The 17,914-nt window shown below is 50.7% G+C and overlaps 1 protein-coding gene and 1 long non-coding RNA gene across 3 annotated transcripts in view; both read right to left on the bottom strand.

The window, feature by feature from the left end:
- Positions 1-17,914, bottom strand: part of LOC144584171 (uncharacterized) — a 294,410-nt gene that overhangs the window by 235,081 nt on the left and 41,415 nt on the right. The window lies entirely within an intron of this gene.
- ADD2 (adducin 2) overlaps positions 2,570-17,914 on the bottom strand; it is a 51,271-nt gene continuing 35,926 nt past the window's right edge. The window contains exons 11-15 of one of the 2 annotated variants that reach the window (XM_072978833.2): positions 17,529-17,648; positions 16,706-16,795; positions 16,216-16,372; positions 14,939-15,067; positions 2,570-11,616 (exon numbers count right to left, since the gene is read on the bottom strand). In XM_072978833.2, the coding sequence (XP_072834934.2) occupies positions 11,300-11,616; positions 14,939-15,067; positions 16,216-16,372; positions 16,706-16,795; positions 17,529-17,648 (813 nt within the window). In that variant the 3' untranslated portion in view covers positions 2,570-11,299. Of the gene's footprint in view, positions 11,617-11,709; positions 13,807-14,938; positions 15,068-16,215; positions 16,373-16,705; positions 16,796-17,528; positions 17,649-17,914 lie in introns of those variants that run through there. The other variant, XM_078379702.1, reaches the window with a different exon arrangement.

Here is a 17,914-nt window from a genome sequence, read left to right as displayed (position 1 = left end):
AGGCAGCGGGATTTTCCTCCAGGCAAAGCAGTTCTGCAGCCCAAGCTGGAGCATCTTGGCCCAAAAAGGAGCTTCAGCGAGACTCTCGTTAAATGCATTTTATCAGCGGCCTAGAAAGGCGCCGCCTATTCTTGCATTTGTTAAATGCATGGATTCTTTAGCCAAAAGCAGGTTTCCCCTCTTAGTTATTCTGCCGAAGCCCAATGCATGCCTACCTAGGCACAAATCTGAGCGCATTCAAAAGGAGCAGGCTTCCAGCGTGCAGGCGGTGGGCGCGCACACTGCTATTGAGCCATGCAAATTTAGAGAAATGTGACAGCTTCAAACCCCTCTTAGTGTGGCACACACCTGAAACATGTGAGTAGTGCAGAAAAATCATAAATGAACACCCCAAAATAACTGGCAAAGTTTCCCAGGCAAAATCTTCTTAAGGGGCGTTTAAAGCTGGTTACAGGCATGCTTTGCCCTGTGGCATTTACCTTGGCATTTCGTTGAATTAACGGCAAGATCATGCCTGTGCAATAGAAGTCAGAATGTTGTTGTTCCAGCGTATTTACTGCCCCTCAGGGCTAAAGTCCCTGGAAAAGACCCTGATGTTGGGAAAGTGCGAGAAGGCAAAAGGAGAAGGGGACGACAGAGGATGAGAGATCGTGCAATTACAGTGCTTGGGGGAGAAGATCCACTGGGGCCGCTCCCGGACCAACAGTCAACAAGAGGAAGGGGACTTGAGGCCCAGGGGTGGTCAAATTTGGGCTGGCCGGGTTGTCGCTGTCTTCACAACTGCGAGATCTTGGGGCTTGGGACTTGCCCATAGTTTGGTAGTTGAGACCCCTCTGCAGAACCTCATTCCGCACTTCCGCAGGACCCCCCCTTTTTTTCCCCATTGAGGATGAATATGGAATTTAAATAAAGTATGGCCCATGTTTCAATCCATAACAATTGTCTCACGTCTTATTCTGGGGTCAGAGGATAATGGGAGTTGTAATCCTGAAACAACTGGGCGGCTATAGTTTACCCACTCTGGCTCTCTAGTTGGTAGAAAATAAGAGACCGGTCCATTAAAACAGGAAGGGGTATGAAGATGATAGGAGTTGGAGAAATTATAGGACTAAGGCCTAACCGTTTGGCCAAAGTCTTCACATTGCATAATATTAACCAGAGAAGTGTGCAGTTCATTTGTCATAAACACAGCAAACCAACATCTTAAGTCAACATCTTGTGCAAATGTTGAAAATAAATGTAAGCATGGCTTAGTTTCAGTTTTGTATTCCCGGCATTTGAGAGATGTTATCTATTACAGTATGTCTCTCAAATACTAGGAATACAAAACTGAAACTAAGCCATGACTACATTTATATGAGAGATTTTACCTACAGTATGTGGTTGGACAGGGTCATCGAAGCGACCAACATGACTGACCCAACTCCGGGAGGCCGTGGAAGACAGGAGGGCCTGGCGTGCTCTGGTCCATATGGGGTCACCAAGAGTCAGACACGACTTAACGACTAAACAACAACAACAGGGCTAAAGCACTCAGAATGAAGATGGCCAGGAGCAGCTACCTTAAGGCAAAGAAAGGAATATGTAGTGGAATCATAAAACTGACTTTAAGGATATGCACTAGACGGGGCTATACTATGTGTTCTTGGTTGGATGGCATAGAGTCCTGGACATGTACACAGGTATTAAACAGCTGGAAGCATATGAAACGTGGGTCTCATTAAGAGTGCAAAATTTTCTTGGATTGAGAGAATGATTAATAAAGAAGTACCAGAAGGCATGAATAAAGATGAGGAAAGCATAGAACATAAAATAGAGAAAGGTAGAATAGTTTTGGCCAGGTAATGAGAGAGCGAAGGTGTGGATTGTGAAATAAAGTGAATGGAAGAAAAAGTGGCAAAAGGTGAGGGGGGGGCTACTTAGATTGTAAAACAACATGATTATTTAGAGCTGTTACTTTCAGACACAAGAGTAGTCAAGGGAATATCCAGCCTCCAGGAGGAGAGAAACAAGGAAGTAACAGAATGATTCTCACCAAGGAGATGTGTAGGTATGTGCCCTACTTTTCTTAGAAGACAGCTGAGTGGTTTAGGTCTCTCGCTGTGGCACGTGAGGTTAGGGAGTTCGATTCCCCACTGGACTTCCCTGACGGGGGCTGGACTTGAGGATTCATTGGGTCCCTTCCACCTCTACAGTTCTGAGGTCATCTAAAATCCTAGTGCTTTCTCACCGAGGTATGTGTTCACAACCTGAGGTGCTCACCTTTGTTCACTTGGGACAAGGCCCAAATGTTCATCTATGGGGTTCCAGGCAACTATTGAGACCAACAGGCAAATCTGTCACTCCCCAGGATGGAAATCTAATTTGTGGGAGCAGGGTTTCCAGGCCTCAGGGCAGCAGCTGATACATCTCAGGGGATGCGTATCCATCCAATATTGGAATTCCATCCCTGGTATCAATGAATGAATGAAGAACCTGTTCCAGAAGCAAACGATGGCTGTTATTTGGATAACTGAGTTTTGTAGATACCTTGCGACGGTTTATTAAAAACAGAGAGATTTCCTCAACGTTTTTGGTGTTCTGGTGAAAGTTTATTTGCATCTGTTATTTTCTGTGACTGGGGTTTTCATCCCCAAAGAGCAATCAAAAGAGACAAAAGCTTGTTAGGAAGTCTTGGATTCTGACACTTAGCGAGAACTCACCTGGGCGACACCTTTACAGCCCAGTGAGAGCAAACATCTCCTGGCTGAATGCAGTTGCTTTAAATGCCATTAGAGGAAGAAGAGGAGAAGCACACCACTGTCCTTGAGGTCGGGAGGAAGAGCGCGGACAGTCACCTGCAAGGAGGGACATGCAGCATTAGCACACTGGCAAAGCGGCACCGTTGTGGAAGGGCTCAGCTGCTGATTCTCTTGAAGACGGTTCAGTATTCAAAGACTTAAAAACCAAAGTACGATACAAAAAAGGAAGATAGAAAAGTGCAAAGGAAAACAAACAAGCGAGGAAGAAAGTGTCAGTCTTAAATTGTTGAAAAAGTGGCAACATACAGAAACGAAAACAGGCTCCTGCGTAACAATGCACAGATTTAGGAACCTTATGTTTATGTGAGAACCTCAAAGGCAGACTTCACAATATCGATCGAAGACCAAACACAAGGAATTTATTTACAGTGGGCAACATTAAATAGCACTTCGAAGCAACGATTGTCAGACACAGACATGAAAACTTCAGCAGTCCAATGGAATCACAGAGCGTCCTTGGTTTCTGGCTGGTCTGGGCCATATCCGTTCAATCTAGGGGTGGGGTGGGGGACGGATTAGAGAACTTCAGGTGTGTTGTGTCTCTTGTTTGGGCCAAATCCTGCTGCTCCGTTACTCCCATGACCCTCTATCCCACTCCTTCTACTGTTCAAATTGTGTAAGACGCAATTTCACAATTAGGAGCTGACTGGGGCTTCTCCCTCCAGGTATGTAATTCCTTCCAAGCTCTGTGCCTACAGGATCAGGTCTGTAAATGACCCCCATGTTTACTTTCAGATGACGAAGCAAAAGCAAAAGCAAGTTGATTTTGCAACATGGCGAAATGAGGAAAGGTTGTGCTAGGACCCAAGCAGACAACTTAAACTTCCTTAGAGAGTTCTGCTTGGAATGATGTGCTAACTGTATTGTGTAGTTTAACCGTGAAAGAGCAGCGGGGGTGGGGGAGGGTGATCAGAGATGACACACGATCAAGGGTTTGCTGGGGTTGGTCCTTCATATAAACCTGTGGGCCCCAGGCCACCCATGACCCGGGCTATTTTTGATGTCTGCATGTCAAGTAGAGTTACGCTGCCTGTGGAACCTGGGAGTTGTAGTCCATATCACAAATGTGCTCATCTCTGGTGCTCATGCTTGCTGAGGCAGGCAGGCTAGGCAATACCCCAAGAATTGAGCAATGGAGCCTGAAGAGTGAAAACTGTCTGCTCAAAGGGGTGAAGCTGCCCTACCAAGTGAGAAAGAGAGATTGAATGACAGTTCGAAACCAAAAATGGGTGAGGCCGTACAGAGGCTGATCTGTAGCTGTAAAATGAAAAACCCAGTTTCCAAAACCCAAATGCCTCCTTTAGGATCAACTGTAACAGGTAAACATTCACCTGCACATTTTCTGCACTTTCAGTTTTTCCTGATAAAGAGATTGCCAGCCCTCCCACCCCTCACCAACTATTGGTTTAAGAGTCTTCGTCTCTCTCTGTCAGCCAGCATCTCCCATCAATTTAGCAAATTCCCTGCAGCTTTTGCACTTTTTCCTTGCAGCTCCAGAATGTTGGCGCTCTTCTCAAATTCAGCCTCTTTTGTCTCCGTTTGTAAAGCTGCCGAGATCATGGGCTTGACCCCAGGGACTGCGTATCCTGCAGGTGTTCTTTGTGCCATGAAATGGGGTTTAGGGCACAAGGGTACATCACCATGGAAATGGGAATAAAGTACGACATTCCTAAACCATTTCTTTCGGCTCCTTACTGGGCACAATGCAAACGGCTGGTTGGTTTCAACCCTTGCAGTGTGCTGATCTCAAGGGACTGTTTTCCTGAAGACATCCTTCCCTTGGAGTTCCCTGGTCAACACTTTCTTGATTATGCCAGCTCCCCTTCAAATTTGTTCAGCAAGAGTTCAGAGAGCTGGAGAAAACCTCCAAAGAGGTTGTTGCTGGTTAGTTAAAAACAAAAAACAAAAAACGGAAAGGAAGTATCTCCCTGGGATTTGACTTCCAGGCTCCTGGCAGAGCCATTTTGTGCCTGTGTGGCTCATGGGCCAGGTGGAGGGAGGTCAACCCCCCCCCCACAATGCACCCTTGCTCTGTCCTAAGCGACCTACGCATTTTATGGGTTGGAAGAAGGTGGTCCATGGATGAATGGACCCAAGTTTCTCAGTTTCAGTGCAAAGAAGTCGGGAGCTAAACCACTGCTTTAAAGCAGACGGGCTTTGTTATCTAGAAATGCTTGGCTGTACTTTTCTCATTATATATTTCTTGTGTGAAAAATCCTTGCATCTCAGCTCCCTAGGAAAAGAAGAACAGACCCATCTCATTTCTGATACCATTTCACCCTGAAGGGGGGGGGGGAACATCCCACTGTTGCTCCCAAGGGAATGAATACTCTGATCAGCTGCATAAGAACGACGATAATTACAGGGTTATTTCAGAATAATTACACATTTGCTTAGGCTTTGCCGGTTACATGGAATAAGTGCTTTTCAGAACAGAAGCATGCTTATAAATGAATAATTACTACGTTAATATCATGAAATTACAGAGGGAGGTCGGGAGTCTTTATTCCCCACTAACTGAAGTGATTCTCTTTAAAAATATTACAAAGTCTAAGAGAGAGAGAGAGAGACGTGGAGGGTCTCAGAGGCTGTTATTCTCAAATAAAGTGGGCACAGTTCACGTGGAATGTGTCCAGCACAAATCCGATCCTTTTTTCTTTTAAAAATTTCCCCAGGATCTGCCTGGGGAGTTCTCAAGGAGGGGGGGGGAGAGTCAACAATGGGCAGAGCAATAGACAATCTCTGTACAAGAGAAAGGGGGGGGTGTCTCTTCTGTCCACATCCGGTCGGTTGTGAATAAGTCAGGATGTGTTTAACTTTCGCTGCCGAGCTAACGTTCCTTTTGGGTTTCCTGCTGCAACTCCCTACTAAGACTCCAGCCTGCCTTCCATCAGCTTTTGTGTTGTCATTTCCCTATACTGTGTTCAGAGCTTGGAAGGAATAAGTTAACAAATATTGTACTGGACAGTAACTAGTTATGGGGGGATGTAACAAGGATGTAATTGAGTTGCATTTCAAAGGTTATATAATGAGCAGGAATTGAGTTATTTAATTGGTCTAGTGAGTAACATTTTCCTAGTTACCTTTTTAAAGTTACTTTCACACTTTGCTTTTTAAGAGCATGGTCAGAGGCATGCTTTTGGCACTGATTTTTTTTTTTAATGTGTCATGCCATTATCTGATCAGTCCTACTTTTTTTGCCCCAGAGAGGCCACTTTCCTCAACCTCCTTTTAGCTTTTGACCTCCCGCTTCTGTCCAGGCACCTCCTTCAGCTCAACCAACAACTGCAGCCATCAGTCGCAGCCACGAGATGAAAAGGAGCCTTTCTATATGTGTGGGGCATGCCCCACAATTTGGGAAAGCGCTCTTACTCTGGGTGCCCTGCGACAGCCTACATCATCCTGAGAGAGTGATGGTGGAGAAGGAGGAAATAGTTGCCTGGGGTGCTCAAAGCTAGTCCATGTGCAACCAGCAGGTAAGGAATATCGATTTTGAATAGGTTTGGGGCAATTTGAACTGGGCCAAGAGATTTTGGGGGCAGGGCTTTCCAAAACAAGCCCTGGTCCGACTGATGGCAGAGGTACAAATTCTCTGTCTCAGGCAGCAACAAAAGGAAAACAAGGGTGCTGGAGCCCCCATTAAATCTACAGAACCATGGGAGGTGCTGTCATATATGGAGTCAGACCATGGATGTATCTGGCTCAGCAATATAATAAGTGAGAGTGTTACTGCCACTACAAAGTTAGCACAGATTGGCAACACCTTTACGCGCCCTATGGAACCCTGAGATGAGCAGAAACGTGACCAGAAGGCTCCGAGGCCATCATCCCCAGAATTGCAGGGCAGAGTCTGGAGTCCTGCGTCATCCTGCAATTGCTCAAGCTTCCCTCAGGGGACCATCCAGAACAGTGTCCATGTGCTATACCTGTGCCATACTCTGGTAGCATCTTCCAAGGGACGTAGGTGGCCTCGGTGCCTCTGCCCCAGCAACAGGGGGAGGAACTGGTGCTCTGGCACACCATCTCTGCTCTAGCCTATGCTCTTGAGATCCCATGCATGTTGAACTTCCCACCGAATTGTGACCCATACGAAAGATCAATTGGTCGCCTGTCTGCACTGTTTAAAATGCCTGTCCTTGGATATATTCAAGATTACGTGAAAAAAAGAACAAGAAGAGCATTTCAAAGCATTTGTTATGATTTTCATAGTACGAACAATAGCAAATGCATCAAGGCAGGGCAAGCAGGCACTCCCCGCCAGCGTCAGTGGGCAATGCTCGGCCTTCCCTAAGTAGACCTCCTGCATAAGCTGCCACGTGTACACAAGAACTAGGACTGAACACGATGAGCTGGTCAGCAGAAGCAGCGGAAAAGCAGAAGGTGCCTCTTGGTTCTGCAGTGACTGAACTCCGGGGCGCCTCCGTTCGCTTACTCTTTGTTTTCAGCATCGCCGCCATTGGCAAGTTCTAAAATGATTCTCTCTCCTCCTTGGTCTCCCATGGAGAAAAAGAGGGAACTTGGTCCTTATCGCAAGAGGAGCGAGCCTTTTTATGTGAAGCACCAGGAGAACTTTTGAGGTACGCTGAGGAGGAGGAGAACCCCTCCGAGAATAAGTCGGCAAAGAACCGGAGTGACTGTGAAACCACACACACACACACACACACACACCCGAGTGTCCTAAGCATTACGTGCCGTGAGTGAGCAAACCCCTCTTCAGCTCCATGCCTGCCGTGCACAATCGCACACACACGCACACACACTAGGGAAGGGAATGAACGTAGCCTCTTTCCAGGCTCATATCCTAGATCCTTAGCTTTCAGTGCATGCACCTTCTGTCTTTGCTGACTGTCTACGGGGAGAAAGAGAGGTCTTAAGACCTGCTCCAGGGTCAACCACCCTGTCCATTTCAGTTTGCTTCACTCAGGACAGCCGTGCTGTGGATTGGGGCCAAAGAGATGCTCACCCTACAGCTGATTGGGAAATAGGATCCCCTCCTTGTGTGCGCAAGGTCGTGCGGGACCAGGCTCCGGTGGCTCCAGTCCAGCATCCCATTTCTAGACGTGGGCTGGCTGGGCCCATGGCGGGAGGCAGTTAAGGCAGCCGTCTCCGCCTGCTCCCTGCCTTCAACCTGTTTTTCACAGGAATCTCGTAAAAGGGAGGTTCTGCCACGGCCACGGCAGAGTTATCCTCTGAACTGCCTGCCCTGGTCCCTCACCCGCAAAGGTCACGAAGCCCTGCAGGCGGTGGGAGGGAATCCCGCCATCCCATCAGCCACAGGGTGGAATAAGTGGCCCCGGTGGCCTGCCTTGAACCCTGGGCCCATCGAATTCCAGCCAGCCTCTGCCTGGTCAGGCGGCTCCCCTTCAGACCTCTTTCAGGCTGAGGAGAAACGTTGGGTCAGGAGACTTTTGGAACATTTATTGCATGGCGCGAGGCAAGCCTTCCTCCCTCAAGCGGGGACTTTTGCTTCCTAACTCAAAATTAGGATAATATCAGCAGTGAATTGTGGCATGTCATAGCACTCTGGAGTAAGGCATTGAATTGTACAAAAGGCAGTCTTGCCTACTAGTCATCCCCACCGCTGAGCCACAACAGGTGGCATGGCACAGCTTAAAAGGGTGTCTATTCTTTTTTAAAAAATCCTTCTCGCTTATTGTAGTGTGACAAAAGGACAGCTTTTACCAACGGGAAGTTTTTTTTTCCTGGAACCAATGGCAGGCGTGTCACTCCCCCTTGACATGGATCGGGACCACTGTTGGGAATAAAGGGTTCATGCTAACCTTTCGTCTTCTCCCGGTCCTGCTCTGGACTGAGCCCTCCACTTTTTATGTATCTTTTTAAAAACACATTGCATGAATACCACCACATCTCGCTTGCTCGCTGGGCTAGTAAATGGCCAATGTTAGAAGAACAGGAGCTTGAAAGAAGTTACTTTTCTGGACTACAAGTCCCCAAATCCCTCAGCCAGCATAGACAATGCTGCCTGCAGGATTCGGGGACTTGTAGTCCAAAAAAGTAACTTCCCCAAGCTTTGAGAATGGCATAAAGATATCTGTGACATACGTAACCCTAGTGGTCCTTTTTAAATTAAAAAAAGCTGCTTCCAGCAGGGTTCTTAAGATCAGAAAAAGAAGGGAAGGAGAGACATCTAAATCTTTCCCGTGACCTTAATTCTCCAGATCAATAAAGTGATAGCAAGCAGTTAGCACACTTTAGTGTTGGAGAAATGTGATTCAGGCTGTTGAGACTTGAAAGGCATCCTGTGCTCAAGTGGTGAATGTCAATTGTAAACCAGAGCAAGTTAATTTGTAAACAAAAGGAGGTGGGATAAACTCCTGCTGTACACTCAGAGGCTTTCAGGAGATAAGGAATTCCTTTTTTTTTCAGTGATAGGTTGTCTATAATGTCTGCCTAGGCCCTCAAATATGGCCAAGTTTGGGCTTCCCAGAGTAAGTGTTAGAAGGATACCAAGCAGGAAAGCTAACCATGAGGGTAAGTGCAACATACTTCTCCTCATTTATTCAGACTACCTTGCCTTTCCAGAAGCAGCTCTTTCAGAGCAAAAGGGGGCCTTCCTGGTAGTGCTAATCCATGTGTAGCAATCTAGAAATTAATTCTGTAAGTTCCCTTTGGGTTGCAAGGGCGATGCCTTACGGTCACACAGCTTCTCTTATCAGCTCAGTAGCTGAGTGTTTGTGTTTCATGTGCCCCCGGCTGGCAAAGTGGCACTTAAGTGACCAAAGTCAAGTGGTATTTTAAATGCAGTGCATGTGGAGAGCGGATGAATCCTGCTTTCCCCCACTTTGTCCACTGCCTCAGATGCCGCAGGCAGGCAGGCAGGCAGGGGCTCTTAAGTGCAGCTCCTCAGCAGTGACATGTGTGTGCGTGTGTCTGTCTGTCTGTCTGTCAAGGTCCCCCGGGGAAGGGGCTGCTGGAGATGCAGAGGCAGGCCGCTGGATTGCAAGCAGCAAAAGTGTAAACCAGCCTTTCCTCACCTGGCAACCGACCAGGTGTCTTGGACAACAATTCCCACCATCTCCAGGAACGATGAGAATTGTAGTCCAGCACAGCTGACAGGTGCCAATCTCCAGGCGGCCGACAGAAGCACGTCAGAGTCGTCATGGATCCGTCTGGCTAAAGAGTGGCTACTCTCTCAGGCAACTGGACAGCCTTCCCCTTTTCGAGTAAGGGGTCGCCTCCTTACTCAAACCCCAGAGGATCCAGGTGTTGAACCCCAGGGCCAGACGCATGCAAAGCATAGGTTCAGCCCCCAAGAAAGCCTGCCAGGGCCAGGGGCACGAGAGAGGACGAGAGACTGGAGCAGGCCTTCGTTCCAGAATCAACACAGGTGATTCTGCAAGCGGGAGAGAGGATTCCGTGCATTGGTTCGGATCGTTACTCGGGTCGCCGCACGGCCAAGGAGCAGATCGCAGGATCCAGCGTGGGATGCTCTCCTGCTGAAAACCCAGGTCAAAGAACAGGAGGTACGCAAGGCGACATACCTGCGGCTGTGCGTTCACAGACATGCTTGTGTGGGCTGCTAAAAGAAGAACTCTGGAATAGATAAGGCCTTGGGGGTGACGCTCGTCCCTTCAGCCACCCTGGACGGTTCTCTCATCGGCCCCCTTTGGCAACACAGCAGGCCCCGTTTTGCCCAGAACCACCAAAGAAGGGGGCCGCTAGCTGGGGGCCAGCCTTGAAGTAAAACACTCCGCTCCCCCCCCCCCAAAGACATTTAATTGTCCCATTGCGGTGACAGCAGGCACCTGGGCAGTCCTCTCACCAGACTCCTGCCCGAGGAAATCCACCGGCCGCCCTGGCTCTGAAGCAAGAGCCGCCTCGTGTTTCCGAAGCACAGAGCGATTTCCGCCAGGGCCGAAGGGCATCCGGGTGAACCAGCTTCAAAGACACGTCCAGGGCTCCCTTCGTGGGGACCCCCCCTCCTACTTCGGCAGGAGGTCCACACTCACCCTGGTGCGCCACCCTGTTTCCCAGCAGGGATCCCCCGTGCACCAGCCAGCAGCCCGTGGGAAGTTTCAAGCCACGGGACTCGGATGGCTGGGGATGAGCAAAGAAGAGGCGTTCAGAGTGGTCCAGCCAGCAGGCGTTCCCTCTGCCCGCCGCGGGACGCAAACGTGCCCAGATAGCAATTTTTGAACTTGGCTCGGCAGAAACTTGGATCAGCAGAAATGGGTGGGAGAGGAGGACGGTTTGTCTCGCAAATTCCCAGAAAGCGCTCCTCGTCTTTCTCCCGAAACGCCGGACGAGGGGGGCGGGTTCCCTGGGGGAAAAGGCACCCCAGGCCCTTCGGTCTCTCTCTGCCGACAACATGTCATCCCAGGACTGGCTGTCCTCAGGAGAAGCTGACCCCGGTTGATCCCGCGACTCTGCAGCAAGAAAAAGGAGTGGAAGGCGGGTGGAGGAGAGCGGAAGGGGGGCCAGAAGAGTGGGAGGAAGTGGCCGGGGGGTGGTGGCGGCGGTGGCGGTGGGCGAGGACCTCAGGACTCGGCCTTCTCTTTCTTTTTACTTTTCTTCAGGAAGGAGGGGGCCCGGAATTTCTTCTTCTTTTTGGAGGGGGACTTTGACGGCGAGCCCTCCGGGGAGACGGGCCCGCTGGTGACCGTCTCCGTTTTGTCCTTGGTGGCTTCGGGCTCCGCGTTGGTGGTCATCTGGCTGATCCCTTTGCTGAGAACGTCCTCGATGTTTTGATCGTCCTCTTTCCCGTTGACGACCACCGCCGCTTCGGGCTCTGCCTTCTCGTCTGCGGGGGCCTCGGGACGGTCGGGGGCCTGGCCGCTGCCTGCCTTCTTCCCGCCTTTCCGGAAGGGTAGGGGGGTGGGGTGGGGGGAAAAGCAAATAAATAAGAGGATTGTATGCAAACATTTTGCTGAGGCTGGGTCTTGGATGTCATGGGGTTATGGTCAATTCCTTGAGGACCGGATGCCCGTGGAGGAGACCGGTGCCCTGAACGCTGCTCAGCCAGGAATCTATCTTGGGCCTAATGCATCTTCCAGGATTATTGGGAGAGAAAAGGGAGGCAAAGAAACCAGCTCCAGAAAGTTGTACCCCTCTGCTAAAGAAGCAACAGAGCCAGCCAGACTAAGTGGGTCATGCCTGCAAGCAGGTGAAGGAGAGGAGAATAGCCAACACACAGGGAATAAAAGGAACACCCATAAATAGTGGTGCTGGGCATTTAAGTTGGTGTTTTAAAAGCATTCTCTTCATGCCCCCCCCCCCGAGCTGTAATCCTTACAGCCACTCTATATGGAGCAGGCTGGAGCAAAGGGAGGAGGGTTTGTCTAAAACAAGAGCTAGAAGAGGCAGCCGTTTGAGTCTCTGCGGCTAGCACGGCAGACCAAAACAAAAGAAAAATAAAAAAAGACAAAACCGTGGTGGGAACCTTAAAGACGGACCGCTATGTTTTAATGTGAGCTTTGGTGGACAAGTCCACTTCTTCAAACCTATTGCGTCTCAGTCTCATGTCTGAAGAAGTGGACTTGTCCATGAAAGCTCACATTAAAATATAGCGGTCCGTCTTTAAGGTGCCAGCCCATTTTCTGTATTCCCTCTTGTTTGTTTGTTATTATTATTTTGTTTTGGTCTAAAAAGCAATGGTTCCCAGCCTTGGATCCCCCAATGCTCTTGGACCACAACTCCCAGAAATCCTGGCCAGCGCAGCAAGTGGTGAAGAAGGCTTCCCGGAGTTGTAGTCCAAGAACATCAGGGGACCCAAGGCTGGGAAGCACTGGTCCAAAGCAAGGCTAGGCAAAGTTCAGCCATCCAGATATTGTTGGGCCTCCCCTCCCCTCCCCAGGGGCAGTGCAACAATATCTGGGGGTCTGCGCTTTGCTACCTCCCAGCCTAAAGCCACCTGTGAGTTCCCTCAGCTACCCCAGTTCTTCCTGAGATGATACTGAGTACTCTACAGTAAATATTCACAGCAAAGAACAAAACAAATAAACAAAAAAACCCAACAACAACAACAACACCAAACACCTTGCAATATATTGGCAAGAAAGCAACACCAATAGGCAGCTGATGTAGAGATATTGTCCTGATGCACAGTGACAAAAGGCTCTTGGTGGCGCTCCATGCCAAGCTGGTCTGTCCATTCATTTCAATAAAGACTTAACAATTAATAGAACAGTAACGGACACCAATGTTGTGTAAAGAACCAAGCAGCTTCCCTGTGGCAAGGAGCCACTGGCGTGGGTTTCTCTTGATTTCTTTTGAAACAGCAAGAGAGCAGGATCAAAAACAAAACCTGGAAGCAAGGGCAAACAGGCCCATCCCTGTCATTCAGCCACTCGCTTCCCAGTCTCGGTAGAAAAAAGAACCGGAGACCGGGCCGGCCAACGGCGGCTGCCCAAGGGCCGATTCATCCAGGCTCCCTCTCCTCTCCTCATCAAAAACCAACAAAGGGCATTGAATATGCATGAAGGAATGGCAGAACAAGGTGGTGGAGAATGTCCGTGAGCATCATAGGAGGTCAGAGGGGCCTGGCCACATGGAGGGGCTGAACCACGTCCAGCGAGCCTGTGAGAAAGTGGTACCTTATCAGCAATCCCAGGCTCTTCTTGGGCCACCCGGACGCCATCGGCTCCGGCACTTCTGGCGGACAGCATCCCATTCCTAACCTTGCTATCCTTTTATAGGGAAGACCCCAATTCTGTCATTTTTAAATTTTTTGCATGCAAAGCGAAGGCTCTGCCCTAAACGAGAGCTCGGGAAAGGGTCTGGGTTTGGACGGCCAGGGTCCTGCGCTGGCTGGGTTAGGACTCTGGCCGATGGGAGCCCAGCCCTCTTCCATGCTCAGTGGACTCTCCCGCCATCATCCTGGCCGCTAGGCTCAGCTGGCACCCGCCTCGTCCAGCACCACCAACCGGGAGCAAAGCTGGGCTGAAGGACTGCCCCTCCCTCCGTCCCCCAGGGCGAAGCAGAGAACAGAGAAAACAGCCTCTCTATACTTACTACAGTGACAAGTACTCAGAGGCACAGGTAACGTCTTGGTGGAAAGCCACACATGGAAAGAGAAAGGGAGACATGATGGAGACAAGCATGCCAAACACGACGAGGCACAATGAGACAACGGAAAAGAAAAACCACACACAAGGACACACCCCACGGCCACCACCGTCACCACAACCCCCGTCGTGACCGGCTTGCTGGGGCCACCCTTCCCTCTCTCCCTCCCTCCCTAAGGGGCGAAGAGCACCTCACAGCCCTCCCCTTGAGTAACAGCCCAACCCAGCCTTAGAGGAGGGTTGGAGAAGGAGCATAGAGGGGGGGGAAAGCAAGACTGGGTTTCCCCCCTTGACAGGTTGCTTAGATTGATCTGCTAGATAGACAGTTCAGATGCCAGCCTTCACTCAGCCTCCTCCTCAGAAGGAGGAGGGATCCTTTTGCCCCAGGAGAGGGTGAGGTGTTTTTGTGGCACTCCCAACAAAAAGACGACAAGAAATGAAAAAAAGCTTGCCCCCCCCCCCATTGTGCAAGTTAAGTAAATTTGCACAAATAAAGCAATAAAGCACATCAATACACATGGCACAGGATGGCAATGGCTGCATGAGCTTCTCCGGAGCAGGAGGGTCCACCGGGGGGGGGGGGGCTTTGCCATTTTCGTAAACAGGGAGCCTGTCTCACTCTTCGCTTGCTGGGGGTGCTTTGTTTCCGAAAGGAAAAGGGCGCTAGGTTTGCACAAGGACTGCTTGCACCAATCCTGGAGATCTGGATGAACGGATGTTGCGCAGTCCGTGTCTTGCTCCCGCCTGCAAGCAGAATCTCACAGAACCTGAACATTCCCCATCCGGGCGCTTCCTGAGGTTCCTCTCACCTGTCCTTCGGTTTCCAATGCAGCACGGCCACGGGTCCCAAAGGAAGCGCAGGGGGCAGCCTGCTGTGCTTTGTCCACTGCCTCTGATGGTCCCTGGACCTCGCACGGAGTGATCACGACCCCAATCCAGGAGCAGACTCCCACCCTTGTATCCTCCCCCTTCCACAAATATTCACTTCCATGAATTTTTCCAATTCCCCTCTAAAAGCCATGCTCCCCTTGCAGGGCTGTGCGCTCCCTGTCTTTGCTGCACCCTGACCCACCCCTGGGATCCCTGGGGCTTTGGTCAAGGCCTGCCTTTTACCTTCCAAAGACTTGGCAGGCGACCTGGGTGGGCTTTTCAGGCTAGGCTTTGTGGGGCTCTCTTCGGCGGGGGAAACGGTCGGTTCTCTAGGGGATGTTATCTCTTCCTCCAAGCCAGAGTCCTTCTCGCCTAGGTGGAGCGTTCGTAAGGAAACAAAGAAAAGAGGAGAAGGTGCCACTTAAGAGCAGTGGAATAATACAAAAGGAAAGCCCCTGATGGATGGCCGTAAAGGCATCCACAGAGACCGTACGGCTTTCTTGTGTTATTCGTCTTCCATGTTTCATTTCCATCCCACCTTTCATAAAAAGACGCCTCCCTCTTCCCACCTGGTTTATCTACCTGGCAACCCTGTGAGGTCGTTCAGACCGAGGGCAGGGGACTAGCCTCACAGAATCTCAGGGTGGGGTGGGCAGTGGGACCCACACTTCCTGATCCTCTTGGACCCCGTGTGCAAAACGGGAGGTCTCTTCCAAGATGTCTGCTCCAAAATCCACAAATGAGCCCAACATGCCTGACTCTAACTGTGGGTGTAAAAGGGATTAAAGACCAGAAATGGGTCATCTCCCCCACCCCACATCTCCCCCACTCAGAGGCAGCTGTTCTGCAGTGCAGCTCCTCGGCCGGTTCAAGTCCGCCTTTGTATCCATCAGACCAAGAAATAATTGGGAGGCAGGCATTGCCATGAGAATCCAGGTCGGGCCGAGCCTCGGACTTGCTCTGCCCCATTTTGTTGCAAGAGCGGGAGGGGTCCCCGTTTGGGGGGGGCTGGCCTGGTTCCTTTTGCCTGCCTGGCCCCTGATGCCTAAAGGCAGGAGACCTTGCACCGTGCAGGTGCGGGAGTGGGGGGAGCTGCCCTGCCCCCTTTTCTCAGCAGGACGCGCGGGATCATCGCAGGAGAGCCGGGCGGCGATTGCGCCCACGGCGGAGGAGGGGAGCCCAGCTGGGCTCGTGAGGCTCACTCACCCCGGAGGGTTTCGAGCTTGGCTGGGGAGCTTCCCTGCTCTGGAGCCACTTGCTGGCTGCTAGGACGTGGCTCCTGACTTGACCACAGCTGCAACGCCACTCCTGGTCCCATCGTGCTGCGCCTTCAGCTTCCTGGGCTACTCCTGTCTCTCTCCTGCTTAGAGCCTCACCCTCTGAGACTAGCTATTCTGAGGCGGCAGAGGGGTTGCCTGTAGGGCGGCAGGCTGTGGGTGGCCCGTCCGATGTGACCCGAAAGGGACGGCGCTCTTCCGCTTCCCTCAAGGCACAAAGCCACCCCGACCCCAAAGATTTACCATCCAGGCCCAGCTTCTTTCTCTCGACCTCTTTCTTGTACTCCTCCAGTTCCTGGTCGGTGAGCCGGCTGAAGGGGTTCGGGGGTTCTGGTTCAGGAGGAACGTCTTGGCGGGAGTCGTCTCTCATCTCTCCGTCTGCCAAGTTACTGTCCGTGGACTGCGATGTGGGACAAAACAAGCATTTGGTCATTAGGACAAGCAGATGGCCGAAGGAACCTAAAGCAACTTGGGGTCAAGAACCAGGACTTGGGCTTCATTTCTATTCCACCCTTACTCCCTGCAGCGTAGGTGGGTTGAGCCGTCCCTATGCCTGCTCCCCACAACAAGTCTGTCAGGTAGGTTTAAACGGAGGGACGGTGCCTCATTCTAGGCTAAGGGCCGCCAAGGCTTTGGATCCCAGCCTTCCCGGGTCTGAGTCTGATGCTCCATCTGCTACACTGCCCTGCCTCTGGATTATCCCCCCCCCCCCGAGTCCTGTCATGAAAAGTACCGGGCTTCTGCTTTTCTCGGCAATCACGCTGGCGAGCAGCTGGGACTGGGGTCCGGCGGATTTCACCTCCTGGCGATTTTGTTCTCGGATCTGCACGTTGAAATGAAAGGAGAAAAAAAAAAGTTCCTTGGTCTGTGGGAATGAGGGGGTCCCCTTCCAAAGAATCCGCCTGATCTGAAACTGATTGGTGCCAGTTAAGGGGAGCGATTAAGTCACAATAACCCAGTAAGTTCGGCTGAGAGATACCAACCAGCCCAACACATTCGGCCAGCGCCATAGTTAACTGGGAATTTCAAACTGGGTCTATGTGCTCCTAGTTCATCACAGCAGGACCCCCTATCCATGGGACCACTATCCTCTGATTCACTTACTGGCTGCCTGGAAAACACTAAATTAAAAACACCCAGAAATACTTATATACATTTCCAGGGTGTATTTACCAGACCTGACCACTAGAAGGAGCCAGAGACCACACAATGTATAAGTGTTCAATACTTCCATGTTTTCCAGCATGAATGGAGTGGGGGGTTTGGAATAAATACCTTTCAGATACTGTGGCCCTATTGCATTCACACAAATACATCACCCTAGGTGGCACCCCTAGATTGTAGCTCATTTTGGTGGTGGTGAATTAAGGAATTCCGAGCCGTTTCAGCCCATCCCATTTCCCGGGCGTCTTTCTGGGCCCAGAGAGCTGCTGCAGCATTCCTCGAAGATCGATTGCTGGCACTGGCATCTCCTCCAGAAATGGAGACTTTCTGAATTACGACTCGGGGGCAAGGGGTGGTTGAGAATCCAACCAGGTAATGAGATGCTCCTGCACCTTGTTCCTCATTTCCAGGACTTCTTGTGGGTCCGTATACAGAGGCACAAATTGGTTTGGGTTTTCAATTCGGATTGGTGTCCCGCTGCTAGACTTCTCCACGTCATCCGCTTTCATCCACTGGGTGGGCATGAAAAGGAAAAAAAAACAAAAACACAGAGAACCGTAAGAATTATGAACCGCCCAGGGCGTTTGCACTAATGGGACGGTATAAAATTTTTAAAAACAAACAAGCAAGCCGATAAATACATAAGCGAGTTCCCATTGGGGATAGACCAAAGGATGAGGAGCAGGCTGGGGGTTCAGGGTTCTGGGAAATGTGCTGGAGCCCGGGGGGAGATCCTGCTGAGGAAATGCCCACAGAGTATTCTGGGAACTGCTCTCAG

This window comes from Pogona vitticeps, chromosome 8, assembly GCF_051106095.1.
Source record: "Pogona vitticeps strain Pit_001003342236 chromosome 8, PviZW2.1, whole genome shotgun sequence".
NCBI classification, from domain to species: Eukaryota; Metazoa; Chordata; class Lepidosauria; order Squamata; family Agamidae; genus Pogona; species Pogona vitticeps.
The sequence above is the reverse complement of the archived record's forward strand: the minus strand, read 5'-3'. Positions and strand labels throughout refer to the sequence as shown.